We start from the raw sequence: 17,896 nt of genomic DNA, 5'->3' as shown, positions 1-17,896 counted from the left end.
TTTTTAAAACAAAAGTGTTTATTGTAAAAAATAAATAAATAAATTAAAAATTAAAAGAAAAATTTTATTTTGGTAATAATTACAATATTATTTTTGTATCCTCAAATAGTTAGTTTAAAATGGAATAATATTTTAAGAAGTAAAAATTTTATTTATAAAATGAATAATAAAAATTTAAAAATAAAGAATATTATATTTATTTATAATAATTTTAGTAAATTAAATTAAATATTAAAAAGGCTTTAATACAAAATAAGCAAAGTCTCTTTTCAAATAAATAAATAAATTTTTGAATAAAATATAGAAAAGAAAATTAAGTTAAATGAATTGTTATAATTTCAATTATAATCATTTTTAATTAAATGTTAAGGAAAAATCAGTTGCCTTTGACTAAAATTAGATAATTTTACAATTTAATATATATATAAAAGCTGTATTTAATATGAATTCAAATTAATTAGTAGCAAAAAAAATTAATTAAAATTAGGAGAAAAAATTTTTTTTAGAAATTTTGTAATTAACATCAAAAATAATTAAGAAATTTCCTGGGCAATTTCTAAATTTAAGATAAATAAAATAAGTAAAAATAAAATTAAAACCTTGCTTTTTTCTGTTTAAGTCAATTCTGCACAAATGTCTTAGATATCTTTCTATTTACATTTCATCAATTAAAAAATTAGTTTCATCTTAGCATTTATATAATCCTTATCCACTCTTACAAAAGCAATATAGATCATTACATATTCCCTAATGCTTTTTTATTAAGCCTGTTATTTATACTAAACATTTTCTTATCAAATATTACTTACTATTGTACATTATTGAAATCTTTTTTTATAAAAATTTCATTTCTTCTTATTGACAAACTTCTTCAGTACAAAATACTTCAAATAATATGTACCCCAAAAATCTCTGCCAAAACATTTAAAAGCTTAGAGCAATAATTGGGAGTATTATTAAGCATAGCATAGTTAAACAAATAGAATTAATTATGTTAAACGTGAAGGAAATAGCAGCTAAAAATGATGAAAATCCACATATCACCAATGAAGAAATATATTAATTGCATTTTTAGATGTTTGTAAATGGTAATTCTCTCCAAAAATCAACAAACATAATAATGAAATATAATATAACTATAAAATTAATTGCAACATCTAACGTTAATGCTTGTGAACTTGCTTTATCTTCATACGAATTAGGTTCTAAAATTTTAAATCTAAAAGCATTTATAAGAGCAAGTATATACTTTAAAACGTTTTAAAAACTAGAAATGGATGTAATTTGAGTTCTGGTTAAGTTTTTTTCTGAAATTGAAAAACTCTATTCAAATAAATGAGAGCTTAAAAAACTCAAACCTAACGAAATCACACTAAATACTATTGAAAAGATTCTGATTATAGAACTTTAAATTTGATAGCTATTACTTGATAATAATTCTACATCATAAGTTCCTGCTACACCTAAAATTAAAAGACTTTCTGTTACTACCAAAAACACCCAATAATTAAATAGTCCTCCAAAGACACTTAAAAAATGGGCTATTTTCTTTAAATAAAGCAATATTTTTTGATTACCATTTTCTCTCTATGATTGAATTTATTATTTTTTTGTAGAATATGTAAAAATTATCAAACCCAATAGACCTAAAAAAAATGCTAATATTACTACACTAGAAGCAATAAAGAAAGGTAGCTCAGCCGAAGCTTATCCTATATAGATAAAAAGTAGGCATGGCCTAGCAACAAAGAAAATGATTCTATACCCTTCATACCAATTAAGAGTAGCACTAAGCAAGTTTGTTGTAGAAAAAGGTAGAAAGGTAAAAGAAACTACTTGTAAGAAATTTAGCCAAATTAGGATATAGGATAGCTTTTAAAGATTAATATTGCTAGTAATCATACTTTCCATAATAGTGCTATAAAAGGGTTTTAAAAAATGTTTAAGTCCTTCCATACTTTAAAGAGCAAATAAAATGGTTTTTTATTTTTGAGCAAGTAGATATTGATAACTTTTTTAATTAGTATGCTTTTTAATAACAGTTGAATACAAAAAAATAAAAATTAATTACACTTTAAAATTAACAAGTGAATATTTTTGCAATTTTTGTTGCCTTTTGTTAATTAATTTCAAACAAATTTTAATTAAAATGAATAATTAATGTTTTTGCAATCATTAAAATTAAAGGTTAATAAATTAAATTTTTTTTTAGTGTTTCTAACCTAAATAAGTTGATAAAGTTATAAAAACCATTTATTTTCTATTTTTAAAATCAACTTGTAAGAAAGAGAAATTTTTCATTATAATTTCAGTTTAAGATTATTGCCTAGTTAAGATAAGAGGGGAAATAACATTTCTTAAAGTGCATTTGTTGAGGACCAAAAAATTTTAATTATAGTGAAAAATCTTTAATAAAAATTTAACTTACTTAGCATCTTTCAGTTTTTCAGTATTAATAAAAATAAAATATTTATTTCATAATAAAAAACAGAAAAATTTACTTTATAAATAAAAAATTAAATTGAAGAAAATAATTTTTTTTTGTGTAAGACTTTATTGATTTTTTGTTGGAGTAAGTTTTTTTCTCTCAAATATTAAGTGTCAATTGCAAAGCAAAAATTTAGATTTGTTTAATAGATAATAAATTTAAAAAAATTATTCAGAAGTTTTTTAAATTATAGTTTGAAAATTATTGCGCATTTCAGTATGGCCTTATAATGTAAAAATCTAAGGTTAAAACGGAAAGATGCTATTTAATAATTAATATTTCTTAAAATTCTAATTTTTTAGAAAAAAAAATCATTTTTAATGATAATTTTTAGCCTTGCATTTTGTTTTTATGATGATATTTCTATTAAAATTTGTCTTTTAAAATATATTTTAATAATAAAACAGTATTATTACTATCCCTCTATTAAATTTATAAATGAATTAGATATAAAATTATTTGATTTAGAGTAAGAGTTTTTTATCATAAGAATGATTCTACCATTTTCTTTTAAAAAGTTATTTTGCTTGCTAATGCTGATCAATTAATTAAAAAAAATTTAGATAGTTAGATTATTTATTTTTCTTATCTTATTTTCATTGCAAACTATATTTACTTGATTTAAATAAAATTTATTTCTTACCTTAAAACTGTTTGATGTTACCTGATCAAGATATTTAAAAGTTATTAAATGAAATTCTTTTATATTTTTAACTCAACTTAAAAAAATGATCATTTACTAAAATGAGATAATAACATTGCCCTGTATGTTTCTTATAATAAAAATGATGAAAAAATAAATTTCTTTTATATATTTAGTTTTTAAAAAATTTTTTCTTAATCGTTATTTCAAAAATTTAAATTTGCAATAAAATTTAAATTTCAATGTGAAAAAATAAAATAAGAAAACTTCTTTGAATAGTGTTAGAGCAACTCTGATAATTTAAAAATAGTTATAATACTTTTACTCTGGCTAAAAAGATTTTTTAATTCTTAAAGAAGATTTTAAAAATCATAACTAACTAACAAAAATGTAATTGGTTTCTTTTTAGTAAAGATTTTTATGAAATTGGATAAGTTGCACTCTCTAGGATTTGCTCATTCATTAAACCTCATAGTATAGTGATTAGATTTGATGGTGAACCTTATTTTGTTGGTTTAGAGGAGTTGAAAATCTTCTTTTTTTACTCCCCACCAAAAATTAAAAGAAATATCCATAAAATTAAAAATGTTGAAGATATCATAATTATTATTAATTCAAATATCTTATACAATTAATTTGATGAAATTTTGAAGATTTAAATCTTTAAAGGTCGTCCACAAATGATTGATAATAATTTAAATTTTCTATTTTTCCATTACTTAAAGGAAAAATAGAATTTTTTTTACTGAGTAATTTTCACATAAACCAATTTTAAAAATATTATTATGGATTATTAATGATTTAGTATGAAGCATGATATATTATAAAAAATAACATTTTATATAAGCAATTAATAACATCTTTACTTTTCTTATACTTTTAAAAAGGTATCATTTATTATGGTTTTAAAAAATGGGGAAATGAAATTAAAGCTGTTGTTTGCAGTTTAAATTTTAAATGTGTAAAAGAGTCTTCTATGAAAAAAATAAATAAATAAAATAAAGAGTATTAGTATAGATATTTTAGTTGATTGTTGATTGCTGTAAAGCTATATAAAATCTAATCTTAGACATAAATAATATTCAAAATTTGATATCAATAATATCTGGGGATATTTATTTATTTGTTAGTGAAAAATGTGGTGATAATTATAAGGATAAAAATTAAGTGACTGCAAATTTATTATTCATATAAGTATAAAATATGTGTTTCGAGTTATTAGTTTTTTAAATTTAAAATAATAGAAATAAAATTTACTAATACTATTTAATGCTAAGTTAATAAAAAGCCATCAATTCGACTATCCGATCACTTAGGTTTATACATGTTTTTATCCATTAAGAATATTAGTAATGCTTCAGGGTTATTTTTAGACCTCGACAGTCTGACTAGGTAGAAATTTTATATGTACTTTCCTTCATATAAAAAATGATGGTTAAAATAAAAACACTAAAAATATTAGTTATAATTAAGAAAAAAAATGTTTTAATCAAAAAAATGATAAAATAAATGATTAATTATTGCAATAGTAACATCCCTCAAAAATAATAATCATACACAAAGATTAAAATTCTATTATACACACACATACTTTTTTAAGGTTAAAAAATAATGAAAAATGGGTATTATAAACCAATAATTATCATGATATACAACATTAATGAAAAAAATAAATTCAGTTAATTAATATTTTAAACTAGAAAATGTTATTTTATTCAAAATAATTTACTTTTTTAACATAAAACAAGCATAGAAATTATTTGATTTTGTTTGGTATTTCCAACCTTTAATAAAATTAACATAAGCTTAATATTTAGAGTAAACACTACAATATAAAGAAAGTTTAGTAAAAGAAGAGTCTCAAAAATAATCAATAAATTTATGATTATTGTAAGTACTGTTTTCTATCCATTATACTTTTATTTAAAACTTCTATCATTTTTTTAATCTTATTTATATTTTAAATGGCATACTACTTTCTTTACTCAATAGAGCTGAATTCTTCTTAACTATCGCTTTAAATTCTTTACTATTTTTCAAATGATCTATCACCATCTTACGCTTAATTATTGCTTTCGAAAATGTTCATAAAATATTACATTTCCATTTTTGCTTAAGTGCATATTTATTTTCTAACTAGAAATCCTCTAAAAAAGGCTTAAATCTTTAGAATATTTAATTGATCATTTAGATTAAGATCTATCATCACAAAAGATTCAATTATTTCTCAATTAATTTAAAAAATTCTCAGATCAAGCTTGCCAATTATCTATCTATTTATTTATCAATCTATTTTTTTATTGTTTTTCTTTTTGATTAGTTTTTTTTAAAAATTTGAATATAAATTAAGGGTAGGATGATGAAAATTTTATTAAGTTTTCAAAATAGAATATAGCTAGATTAAAACCTACCCAATATCTTCATCTTCTTCCACAAGGTTTAAAATAGTGGACAAAGAGTATCTTGTATTGTTAATAATTAAATTAAAAAAAAAAATCAAAACACAGAATTTCAATTAAAAATTGAATTAAAATACAACACTAAAAAAATTGTTGAAAGAAAAAAAAACTAGTTGCTTTTATCAATAAATTCAACAAAATGTCCTACCTTTACTAATCTCCTCTGTCACATGATGAAAATCGACAACGTTCTAATTCATACTCATAATCCTCTTCAACTTATTAAATTTTTAATGAAGATAGATCCTCTTGTTAAAAGAACTCTGAAACCTCGAAAAATAATAAGTCTGTTTCCAACATTATTATAACAAATTTTCAAAATAGCAAACCTTCACAAATCAATAAAAATGTCTTTTCAATTTACTAAAAAATGGAAGATTAAGAAATGAAAAATCTCACTCTTTTCTTTGAAATCCTGACTGAAATTCATTCTCAACAATCATAGGACTAGATAAGAAAAGAAGAGTCTGCTTTAAATGAAAGAAAGAGAGAAATAAGAAAACTGAAAATATAAAAATACAGAGAAAAGAAATAAAATCGTAGATGGGATGTGCTCAGATATGAAGTGAGAAAAAATATAGCCAAGGGTAGACTTCGCATAAAAGGAAGATTTGTCAGAGAATGAAGAGTTTAAGAACTTTTTAAGAGTAAATAATCTGATGTTTTATTCCAGCTTTTATTTATCTGAAAGCTAATTACAAAAATAAAAACAGCTTGCATACTAAAAATTTCTCTCACCATAACATATTAAATATAATTACCTCATACCTAAAACCTACTAAGATAGATTTCTCTCTTACTTGCTTACATATCAACCTACATACTACTACTTCTTCTTCTTCAATTATAAAAAATTATATAACAACTATTATAAAAATTAAACTAATAAATTCTCATTATATGCATAAACATCTTTACAACTTATCTCATCTATTTATATTCGTTTATTAATAAATTTGTGATAAAATTCTATTAACTATTCTTTCATATTAATATTGAGAATAATAAATATATAGAGAGCTTTTAAAATCAAATAAACATAAATTTCTTAACAAAATTTATTAGAAAATTATTTTAGTGATGAACTATGTTTCGTCAGATCAAGCTTTTAGAATTCGAAGAGTATTTTTCATGCCATTTTTTCTAATAAAAAAAACTATTTATCCAAAAAAAGCTTAATCATTTCATACTGTTATTTGGCATTTTTAAAAAGTAAAAGAATTATATAAAAATGTGAATAACTAATTATATTTTGATTAGAAGTTCTGAATGGTTTTGTATAATATTGACTTCGAAAAGTAAAATAGGCATACATACTTTAGACTTCTATTTTAATTTTGAATTTTAATATTTTGGCATTTAAAAATGATACCTTTTATTAATTAAAAAATAATTCTATTAGTTAAAATACCTAAAGACATATTAAAAGAAGGTGATAGATAATCAATAAAGCTTTAAAATTATCTAAAAATTAACATTTAAGAGTATACTTCCATTTTATTATATATTTTATTTATCTTTTTATATTCTCTATTCTTGTTAGAGAAGTCTAATTAAGTAATAATGTTAAGGCAAATTATTTTTTGTAAAATCAAAATGTAAATAGATATTTAGTGGGTTACAAAATTCTTCTCAAAAGTTATGATTGAATTTGTTTTTAGAATGTTGTTTGTTGTATATTTCTAATTTTTTTTGTTAAAAAAACTTTCTAAACTAAATTTTATTTTATAAAATACAGAATAGAAAAAAAGTGATTTTTTAAGGCACGAAATTGACCGCAAGTATTTATTTTTTGCAATATATTTTTATGAGTTTTTTCAAATCAAATTGTTATAAATTATATTTAATTTTTCTACTTTTGATTAGATATATTAAAATTGGGAGATTTTATCAACTTTTCACCACACATCCTAAACAACAAGAATCCTATCCGATTTTTTGTTTAATAATTCTAAATTAAATATTCACTGAATTTTGCTTTCAATAGATTTATTTGATTTTTTAAGTTTTCATTTTCAAAAATATTTTAGAAAAACAAAAATAGAAATGTCTGAGTGAATGTGAAAAAATAGTTATAAAGATGGATGTCAAATAGAAAAGTCTTGAAAGATTAATAAATATATAATATAAGTAGAGATATTAATTCAATTTTAAAAAGAGCTGAAATCTAATAAAGATTTCTGAAAATCAATGTGATATATATTTATCTTATTGTAAATTAAACAAACAAATCAGGATCTTACTAAATTTTTATACAAGAAAAAGAAGAATCTTCCATTTAAAAATAATTTAAGATAAGCAATAAAATATGGAGAAGGATTATAGAGGCTCAACTAAATTTTCTGAAGAATAAATGAACATATATGATGTCCCCTATTCTTACCGCGATTTCTGTGTGGATTAGTACATGACTTATTTAATATGTGTTCGCCAAAATCCTTCGATAATCGAAAATGGTCTAGTCTACAAGATTCCATTTGCTAATTCTATATCATCTTGCAATGTTTTGAAAAAATAATGGATGGATTGCTAAGAATATCGTGAGAATGAGCTTTATGAAGAAATTCGTAAGGTTTACTTGTAATAAATGAAATAAGCACAAGCTGAAGCAATTTCAGAAAATTGAAATTATTATAATTTTTTTAAGAGTAGATGTAGTAAGAAAATTGATTAGAGTAAAGAATTTGATTAATTGATAAATAAAGTAATCTAATAAAATTTCAATATTGTTTATTATATATATATAATTGTGATATTGGAATATATTTTAATAATAATTTCAAATTATTTTTTATTTTAATCTATTTACAATACCAATACTAGATATTTTGAAACAAATTAATTTTTTTCTACTAATCCTATCATAAAAAATCAGACATAATTTATGTATAAACTCAATTAACCTAAAAACTTATTTATTAAGCAATTATTTATTGTACTTATATCTTTAGAAATAAAACATTAATAAATAAAATACAAAAGACAAAAAACCCCTATCTCATGACAAATAAAAAAACTGCTTTTGCTTACTTTTTTAAAAAATTCAAGAATTTATTATTTATCTCCAACATTTTTGGTAGCAATAAAAATAAAACTTATTTTTAATAAAAACGTTTATTTGCTAATATTTTATTTTAATTGTTAAAAATATGAATAAATTTTGTTTAAAAATATTAAAATCTCTTAATTTATTGCTCTAAAAATGCTAAAACAGTCGAAAATACCACTTCTGAAAATTTTCAAAAACAATATTTTCCAAAAAGAAAGAAGAATATGTTTAAAAAAGATTGTTTTGTTGCTTGCTATTTTTAGATAGGTAGGTAAGGCAATATATTAATCAAATGAATTTTGATATTTTTTTGGAACTTAACTACATTAAACAGTATTTGTTATAATATATTTCGTTTACAAATTACAGATTTTTAAATAAATATTAAGTAATTATTTAAATTATTTATCATTATTTTTATAAATATTGATATACGTATAAATACTTAACTTGTTTTAATACCATAAGATAATTTTTTTTATCTCGTTTATTGATTATATCTAAAAAATCTTGCAAAATATTCTTACCAATAATTTATAAAAATACAAGTAAACAATCTTTTACTCCTAATTGGTGAAATAGAAGAAATATTTACAAAATTGCTTAAATTTTTTTAAGAGTAAGAAAAAAGAGTTTTATAAATTAACAAACATGCATACACCTTATGTATTTTAAGCAAATTTAAGCTTTAGTTTATCAATAATTTATTTTGATAAAAAAATTCTAGATTGTCAACTAAAAAAATTGATGAAGTGATTAAAACTCTTTATTAATTAATTAATTAAGTATTTATTTGATATTAGTAAAAGAAACAAATTAATCCACACATATACGACACTATTTATTTTAGAATTTTACAGATTGATCATAAAGAGAAGAGAAGATAAGATAAGGATATTTTTTCTTTAAAAATAGTAAATTTCAAACCTTTATTTATTCTGTGATTTTAAAAAAAGTAAATTAAATAAGCAATATTTAAAAATAAGAATATCATTTACTTAAATATAAACCTTTATATTAAGATGGTTGGTTAGAAAGTTCTAACTATTCATAGCGAATTATTTTTGTAATACTGGAATAAAATTATAATTTAAATCAATCACAAAATAAGTTAATAGATAAATAGTGATTACTTACATACATAGAAAAATAATAGAAATTTTATTTTTATGAATCGAAGCTCTTTCTAGCTAATTATGATATAAATATATTGATAATTTGCAATTTGTAAGCATAAATGAAAGAAAGTTTGATATTTAGTAATTATTTTATATTTTATAGAAATAATCATTTTTTTTTAGTTATAATACAGTTGGTTGGTTAGTGAGTTAGTTAGTTAGTTCTACTTTTACTTAAAATTTGCTTACATTGATTGAATAAAATTGGTTATAAAGGCTAATACTTTTATTTAGTTGATTGTTGGTAGTTAGTTATTTATATATGTTTTGAGCTAAGAAGCATATTTTATATATTTTATTCCTACTAACTTATTTATTAGTTGCTGTTTTAAATGAATGAAAATTTTTTATTTCAAAATTGAGATTTTGTAGATTTTTTAAAATTTATTTATATAAAAAATATTTGATAATTATCAAATTATTTTAATTATAAATTAATGAATTTTTTTTAACAATCTTAATAATTTTGGCTAATTACGCTCATTTGTTTATTTATTTATCTATCTCGAAGGTTAATGGATATAGTATAATTATTTATTATATGAGTTTCATTTTATATTCGTTAAAACTCTTGAAATAGTTAAGGGATAAGCTTGTGAACTGAAAGATTTTTAACGCAAAGAAGATTATTAGTTAATTGGAGTGTTATTGTTACTTTGATTTGTATTTTGGTAAAGTTGATTTGATCCAAAATACACACTATTTTAAAATTCTTCTTCTAATTATTATTAGTTTTCAATCTACCTTTTATTTTAGACAGAAGGTGAGTCTACTCCTCCTTGCCCATTATAGACTGGCGAATCATTTCCTGTATTTTATTTGATATAGCTCTTTTATCTATAATTGAATGAATTTTTATATTGGAAAAGAGAGTCTTCTTCTTCTTTTTTCATTTTAATTTGATATATTTAATCTTACATAACATCATTTGGGATAATTTAGCTTAACTAATTGTTCATTAATAGTTATTAAATGTTATAATTTTTTTCATTTTTATTATTATAAATATTTTAAAAGCTTTAAAGAGAAGAGTTTGAGACACTTGTTTTAGATTTTCCTAAACCATTAATAAATTGTTACAAATCTTATTGTAGTGATACTTTCGTAGCTTAAGGATTATAGTTTTTAATTTCATTTAAATTTATATGGGATTAAGCTTTTCTGTTCATTGGAGTCATAGAATTGTGGTTAGGCGATTTACCAGATTAAAACTCGCTAGCAAAAGTATCTAGTGGGAAATATTCCTCTTACTTTGTTGAATTTTATTACTCCATCATGAGGTTTGAAGGTATTCTTTACAAATTTAATTCATTCTCGTTAGAAAAGCCGTTGCTGGTATCTTAATTAAAGCCATATCCATGTTCTGACATCTACTGCATAACACTTTTATTTGTTGAAATTAAATTTTTTTCTATGTTTTTTTAACGTTAATTGTTCATAGAACTCTTATTTAATTTATTTTTAAGGATATTTTAGTCCATTTAATTTAGTTTACTTATTATTTTCTCTCCATCTTCTTTATCTATTTACTATAATTAATTAATTTAATATTATTATAATTCAAGTTAATCTAGATTTCTAATTTTTATTATAAATAATAAAGTGAAGATAATAAAGCTAATGTGAAAAAATGAATGAATAAATAGAAAAAAAAAAAAACAAAGTTATTTATATGTAAAATTCTTATTTATTAATGCTTGTATTTTATTAGGATTTATTAACTTCATTTAATTAAAAGGCGTAAAAAATAGGCCTCTCTTTTCTTTGATTGGAAGAGAAATTTTAGTGAAAATAAGAATTAAAAAAGACAAATTAAGTTCTAAATGTTTTTTATAAAAATTTGCACCTTGACTGTAATTTATGGAGCGTTATTTCTTAAAATTATAATTTCTATGCCATTATCCTAGGTGTTTGAAGGTTCAGTTTATTGTTTTAATCCTTTAGCTAAGTAACTTCCGACTCTCTGAAAATTGTTACTTTGTGATCTTTCTTTTGCCAGTCTTGCCTAAAGAATTTATGATGCACTGGACTATTGAAAACTTTAATGATCTAGCTTTGCTGGGGAATTTTGCAGATTATTATCAGTTGCTCCAAGCTTAAAGTTATTGACCTTAAAAATGTTAGGTGATTCTTAAAATTTACTTTTCTCCATATTCTTGTCAACTATTTACCTTCTAGCATTTATTGGAGAAAAGGTATCAGATACTGTTTCAGATTTATCAAAATTATTCTGCAATGCTGAGAATATTGACTGTTATTATCGCTCATTGGTAGGGGTATATAGCTGATCACGATGTGTTATCAATTTTTAGCTGACAGATTTCTTCGAAAATACTCCTAAATGCATTTATTAAAAATTAGTGAGTAATTTTACATCAACTCAAAAATTAAATTCATAGTTTCATTAATCGATCAAACGCTTGTATAAAAGTAGAATAAACTCTAACTAGACTTTGTTAGAGTGCTTTAAAAAATAAAAATTTGATAGACAAACTATGATTTTTCTAAAAAAAAAAAAAAATTATCATACCATTATCGGTAACGCTAAACTGGCTCTAAGGTTTCCTTATAGGGACTGCAATTTCAGATTTAACGCTTGGTGTGTAAGAACGAGAAATATCAAATACATCACAACGTTGCATATTATTAAAGTCTACTTTCATTCTATCATTAGTATCAGTAATAGATGCAACTAAATCTTTGCTAATCTATGAAGTTTTACCTTTAAATCTCTCTTAAAAATTCATTTAACTAGGTATTCAATGTTTTTTCGTTTTTAAAATATCTATCTGGTGTTGTAAATAAATATGCACTGTGCTTATTTTTCTCTTCTTAAATATCTACTCTATTGATTATAGACTCTTTATTATGTTTTGTATTTTTATATTATTTTTTTCTTTTTTTTTCTTTAAAATAGTATATACAGCAATTAAATGCTTGATGTATTAAGATGATTTTTGATTTAATATTACTATAATTCTTTGCATCAAATTTTTATTAACTATTAAATCACATAGGATTTTAGATGAGTTAGTTTGATTTTTTTTATTTTACTTTTTAGTTGTATGAAACATTTTTTGCTCATCTTTTATTCATTAAGTCACTGATTCAGTCATTCTCTTTTCTTTCCAATCAATCAATTAATCTAGCAACTTAGACAGACAGATACATACATTTTCATACATATATTAGTTTAATAGAAAATTTAAATTACTGATAACATATTTAAACTATTTAATTAGTTTTCCCCCACAAATAAACTTGATATTTGATAGTTAGTATTATATTGAGTTAAAAGGTGTTTTTCCACCATAAAATTTAGATTCTCATATTAGCCTTAATTATTTCCTGTATTAAAAATTTGAAAAATTATATTTTAAAATTAAAGGAAATTTAAGTTTTAAAAGTTTTTATGGCCTTATTTAGCATTCATGTAAAAAATTTCTTTTACTTTATTCCAAACTTTAATATTATCTTTAATATAATAAAAAGTTATATTATGAAAGCACCATCATCTTCTCTGATCTTATTAGAATGAAAAAAAAATAAATAAACAAGGTAATCAATTTATTTCTATTCATATATTGCTTTTAATACAAAATATTTAAAAAATAAAATGATTAACTAAAAAATAAATAAATATTAATAAATAAGGTCTCAATAGTTGGCATAAACATGCTTATTTGATATAATCTAATTCTAAGAGCTTGTTATACTTTTTATTACTATGAAAATAATTATTTTTATTTAAAGCAAGCATATTTAACTTGTTTGCTTCTTTTATTAAGATTTCATTTATAAATATTTTCACATAAAAAATATAATTTTTAAAGACTGAACTAATTCATCTATCTTAATGAAGCTAACAGTTAATACTTAAAATTTATTTTTTTATGTACTTTTCAAATATATTTTAATTAAAATATTTATAAATTTAGAATTGAGGTAAAATTCATAAAAAATATATTTAATTAAAAGGTTTTTAAAAGTTAAAAGTATAAATTGAGTATCTTAGTGGATAAATTTTATCAAAATTTTACTGAGAAAATCAATAATTAGATAGGAATTAGTTTTTTTTAAGATTTAATATCTCTACGTAGAAAGAATTAATAGAAGATTTTAATAGCCACTCTTATTGATAAAATTAATAATATTAGGAGATACAAGTAAAAGATCGACTATCATTCAATTTATAAGATAACTCACTAAACTCAATTAAGTAAGTATATTATGGGAAAGTTCACAAAGGATAAGAGAGTACATAAAAATATATCATATTCCAAAAGCGTAATTCCTTCTCAGTGCTTAATTCCTTATTAATATTAAATAGGATATATATTACAGAAAAGCCAAGGAAGATTGTTTTAGAGCTAGATCTGCCTATAAGCTTTTGCAAATAGATGAAGTATTTGGTATTTTTGAAAATGCTGAGAGAGTTATAGATTTATGTGCAGCTCCAGGTAGTTGGAGTTAGGTTGTATCAAAAAAGCTGACTGAAAAAGGGTTATTGTAATTATCTTAAATTTAAAAAAAATTGCAAACATTTCATATTTTTATTTAATTTTATACAGAGTTTAATTTAATATAAAGCAGAATTTTGGTTTTTTATAGTTAGCTGTATTTAAAGGTTTCTATTTTACATAGAGCTTTATCATGATATTAATAAGATATCTGCTTACTTGTTTAAAAGAATAGATTTAATTTTAAGTTAATAAAATATAGCAAGGATTCTAATGGTGAAGATGTACGTATTATATCAATAGATTTACAAGAAATGGCTCCCATAGATAATGTTGTATAATTGCAAGGTGATATAACTAAAAAAGAAACTGTAGATGAAATATTACATAAATTCAAAGGTAACAAAGCTAATTTAGTTATCGATGATGGTGCCCCTGATGTTACAGGTTTCCATGATATAGATTAATACTTACAATCTTAGTTGATGGTTGCTGCACTTAATATTTGTAACGAAACATTAAAAAAGGGAGGACATTTTGTTGCAAAAATTTTTAAGGGAACAGACATTAAATTTTTGTACTCATAATTTAAATTATTCTTTAAAAGCGTATATGTTGTTAAACCTAAAAGTTCTAGAGCTTCTTCTGTAGAAAATTTCTTAGTATGCCTATAATACGATCCTCCTCAATCATTTGAAAACTCTACTACAAAAAGTTTATATACCTTTTAACCTGAAATAGAAAAGATATAAGAAGTTAATGAGTAAATTTCTAAACAAACTAAGGAAGATCAAAAGTATTACAAATTTGTCACATGTGGAGACCTTTCAGGATTTGATGAAGCAGATTGAAATATTATAAAATAAATATAAAATAATTTTTTATTAATTAATTAACTAATAAAGTGAAAACAATATTTTTTATTTAATTTTTTTTAGTAAATTACAAATAAAGTATTAAAAATGTACAAAATAGTTTTTTTAGTAAATTAAAAAAATTTTTTTAAATATAATTAAATATTCAAGAACTTTTAGTTTGTTATTAATTTTTCATATCAAGTATGAATTCTAATCCATTTTCAATAATAAATTGCTTTTAGATGCATTCAGTGTTGTTTTCGATTACCTTTTTTATATTTAAAAATAAAATTAAGTAACTAAAATAAAATAAGTTTTAAAACAATTACCTTTTGAGATTATTGAGGTTTTTGAAAGTATCCAAAAAATTTTGATACATATTAAATAGCTTATATGAAAGATTCTTCATTTAAGGCAGTTGAAAAGTGAGCGTTATTGATAAAAATGAATTGCTTAAATGATAACATTAATTTGTTATATTGCTAGAAGTAGTCTCTATGGTAATACATATTTATTGAAGAGAAATAAGTCACTACGTCATTTAGCAGGAAATCTTAAGAATAAATACCATAAACCAAATAGATCAAAGCAAGAACAATGTTTGATTTATTATAATTATTGCTTTCTTCATCTAATTGTATTAAATCTATAACTTTTTAAAGCTGAGAATATCTCAGTTTAGATTCTTCAGTCTTATTATTGAAGTAGATTTTTTAGTGATATTAAGAATTCTAAACTTAATTTATAAATTCATCCCAATATTAGCAAATATTCTATAACCATTCTTCAAAGCAAACTCCATTAATTTTAAAATTGAGAATCTATTTATTATAAGTTCAAACAAATATGAGTATTTTATCAAAAAATTAACCATAAATTTACATTGAGTATATCTAATTCTTGATTGAGGAATTAGTTGACAGTAAAAACATTTTTTGTAGATTCTATAAAATGTTTTAGCTTAGGACTGACTTATTCCTATAATTATTAATTAAAAAAATCTTTAAAAAAACATTATCCCACCTAAAATGTTTAACTTACTTCTTTTTTGGAAGAAATATAAACACAAGTTGCAGCGATCAACTGAATATTTTATTTATTTATTGAGCTAATTTTTTTTGAAATATATCTATCAAAAATATTGATAGCTGTTTAGCATGTTTAACGATTTAAATTATAATCTGAACAAAGTTCAAATATCCAGTTAATAACAATATATCTCATTTTTCTGTCAATTTGACAGTTTTTGTTTTCAAAAATACTGCATTCAAAATAGTAATCTTTTTCTAGCTTCATCAAGTTATCAATATATTCTTACTAATAGTTTAACTCCTTCTCAGCACTTTAGATTGTTATATTCTTCTCAAAATCATCTAATTCATTCTTATGAGATTGTTTGCTGGTAGAATCAATAATTTTAAGACGATTTTTTAAAGATAATTTATTATTTTATTAACTTAATTGTAGTTTTTATGTTTCGCTATCAGATTAAGGACTTTCATTCATAGCAAAACAATTAGGAGAGAGAGTTTCTGTGCAAGTAAAAAGATCTTAAGCTGCTTAAAAATTATCATTAAATGATGTAAAGTAGCTTTCATCATTATCACAAGTATTTTAAGACAAAAAGCTAATTTGCTTTTTTCTGAATTCAAAAATTTACTACTATCCTCCCTCCTAAGTAAATTCTGGAGAAGCTTCAAAGATTTATTGTGAACTTTCTTAGCATTTTTTTTTGCAAAAGTTTATTTCAAATTCGCTGACTAAAATATCTTCTTCTTTTTCAAAGCTTCTTAATTTTGTTTTCTATTAATAAAATAAAAAAGATATTAATAAATTATCAGAAATAACCAGTTTGTTTTTAAATTTTTTATTTATTTTTTTAATTAAAATATTTAAATTATTATTTAAAAACTAAATTTATTTATTTATTAAAAAATTAATTAAATACCTTTAATTTTAAATTTTGATTATTTGATGAAGATATTTAGTAAGGTGGAGAGCAAGGTGAATCATTTGTAATTTGAGTCTCAGTTTCTTAATTTTATAAAGATGAAGAGGAAAATTAATCTATTTGTGCTGGTTTGTGGTTAAGCTGTTTTACTTATTATTTCTCAACATATTATTATAAATTATTTAGTTGACCCCCTTTTTCTTCTTAAGTAAGCATACAGTAAGGAGGTGAATTATATATTGTTTAATCAGTTTTTTATTATTAAGAAGTTTAAATTATTATAGAGTTTTATTTAAGTTTTTATTATTATTATTATTCTTTAGGTTTATTATTAATGATTTTTTAGCCGCATTTGTTGATTTATTGAAAAGGTTAAGTAGGTTGACTTTACTTAGTATTTTGCATGAGTTAAGTAATTTTTAGCTGTCTTTTACATTCAGATTTTTATACCTTTTTATTTTTATTATTATGGATATTTATGTTAGCAGATTATATAATAGCAGCTGAGGATTAATTGTTTTATTTTTGAATTGGCACAGCTGGATTAGTAGTTTTTGATGAAATATTTTATTTAAAAACAATATTTGATTGCTTGTTTTCAACTAAGAAAAAAGAAAGCAATTTAGACATTTGTAATAGTTTTATATGTATTATTTAATGAGTTTTTAGTGTGACTTAGAGCTTGGTAGTAAGCGCGAGTTAAGGAAAAATGAGAACTCCTTTGAGTAATTTATATAAAGTTCAATATTTTTCTAATCAAAAGAAAATCTTTTTTCAGAAAAAAAATTATAGATTGATCTCCTGGTCGTAT

The 17,896-nt window shown here is 21.6% G+C and overlaps 7 protein-coding genes across 7 annotated transcripts; 4 read left to right on the top strand and 3 right to left on the bottom strand. All coding sequences in view use genetic code 6, as the record gives it.

Moving 5' to 3' along the window:
• Positions 1-895: 895 nt before the first annotated feature.
• On the top strand, positions 896-1,288 carry TTHERM_00933330 (hypothetical protein; the record flags this gene model as incomplete). Its single annotated transcript, XM_001021889.2, has 1 exon — positions 896-1,288. One exon carries the CDS (start codon positions 896-898, stop codon positions 1,286-1,288), a length of 393 nt encoding a protein of 130 aa, XP_001021889.2.
• A 3,713-nt stretch (positions 1,289-5,001) lies between these two features.
• Positions 5,002-5,337, bottom strand: TTHERM_00933320 (IQ calmodulin-binding motif protein; the record flags this gene model as incomplete). Its single annotated transcript, XM_001021888.3, has 1 exon — positions 5,002-5,337. One exon carries the CDS (start codon positions 5,335-5,337, stop codon positions 5,002-5,004), a length of 336 nt encoding a protein of 111 aa, XP_001021888.2.
• Positions 5,338-5,487: 150 nt separating this feature from the next.
• On the top strand, positions 5,488-5,979 carry TTHERM_000933319 (hypothetical protein; the record flags this gene model as incomplete). Its single annotated transcript, XM_012799146.1, has 1 exon — positions 5,488-5,979. The coding sequence occupies one exon, from the start codon at positions 5,488-5,490 to the stop codon at positions 5,977-5,979; it is 492 nt and encodes a 163-aa protein (XP_012654600.1).
• A 1,919-nt stretch (positions 5,980-7,898) lies between these two features.
• On the top strand, positions 7,899-8,216 carry TTHERM_00933300 (hypothetical protein; the record flags this gene model as incomplete). Its single annotated transcript, XM_001021886.1, has 1 exon — positions 7,899-8,216. One exon carries the CDS (start codon positions 7,899-7,901, stop codon positions 8,214-8,216), a length of 318 nt encoding a protein of 105 aa, XP_001021886.1.
• Positions 8,217-10,365: 2,149 nt separating this feature from the next.
• On the bottom strand, positions 10,366-12,564 carry TTHERM_00933290 (hypothetical protein; the record flags this gene model as incomplete). The annotated part of the gene is made up of 3 exons (XM_001021885.1): positions 10,366-11,346; positions 11,664-12,154; positions 12,348-12,564. The coding sequence occupies 3 exons, from the start codon at positions 12,562-12,564 to the stop codon at positions 10,366-10,368; spliced, it is 1,689 nt and encodes a 562-aa protein (XP_001021885.1).
• A 1,483-nt stretch (positions 12,565-14,047) lies between these two features.
• TTHERM_00933280 (ribosomal RNA large subunit methyltransferase) lies at positions 14,048-15,128 on the top strand (the record flags this gene model as incomplete). The annotated part of the gene is made up of 3 exons (XM_001021884.3): positions 14,048-14,074; positions 14,148-14,326; positions 14,540-15,128. The coding sequence occupies 3 exons, from the start codon at positions 14,048-14,050 to the stop codon at positions 15,126-15,128; spliced, it is 795 nt and encodes a 264-aa protein (XP_001021884.3).
• Positions 15,129-15,297: 169 nt separating this feature from the next.
• On the bottom strand, positions 15,298-17,823 carry TTHERM_00933270 (amine-terminal domain cyclin; the record flags this gene model as incomplete). The annotated part of the gene is made up of 5 exons (XM_001021883.2): positions 17,083-17,823; positions 16,176-16,937; positions 16,017-16,112; positions 15,464-15,955; positions 15,298-15,402 (listed from the first exon to the last, which is right to left on the bottom strand). Exons 1-5 carry the CDS (start codon positions 17,713-17,715, stop codon positions 15,298-15,300), a joined length of 2,088 nt encoding a protein of 695 aa, XP_001021883.2. The 5' UTR covers positions 17,716-17,823.
• Between the last annotated feature and the right edge of the window lie 73 nt (positions 17,824-17,896).

Source organism: Tetrahymena thermophila (assembly GCF_000189635.1).
Source record: "Tetrahymena thermophila SB210 genomic scaffold scf_8254503, whole genome shotgun sequence".
Classification (NCBI taxonomy): domain Eukaryota; phylum Ciliophora; class Oligohymenophorea; order Hymenostomatida; family Tetrahymenidae; genus Tetrahymena; species Tetrahymena thermophila.
This window is presented reverse-complemented; position numbering and strand designations above follow the sequence as displayed.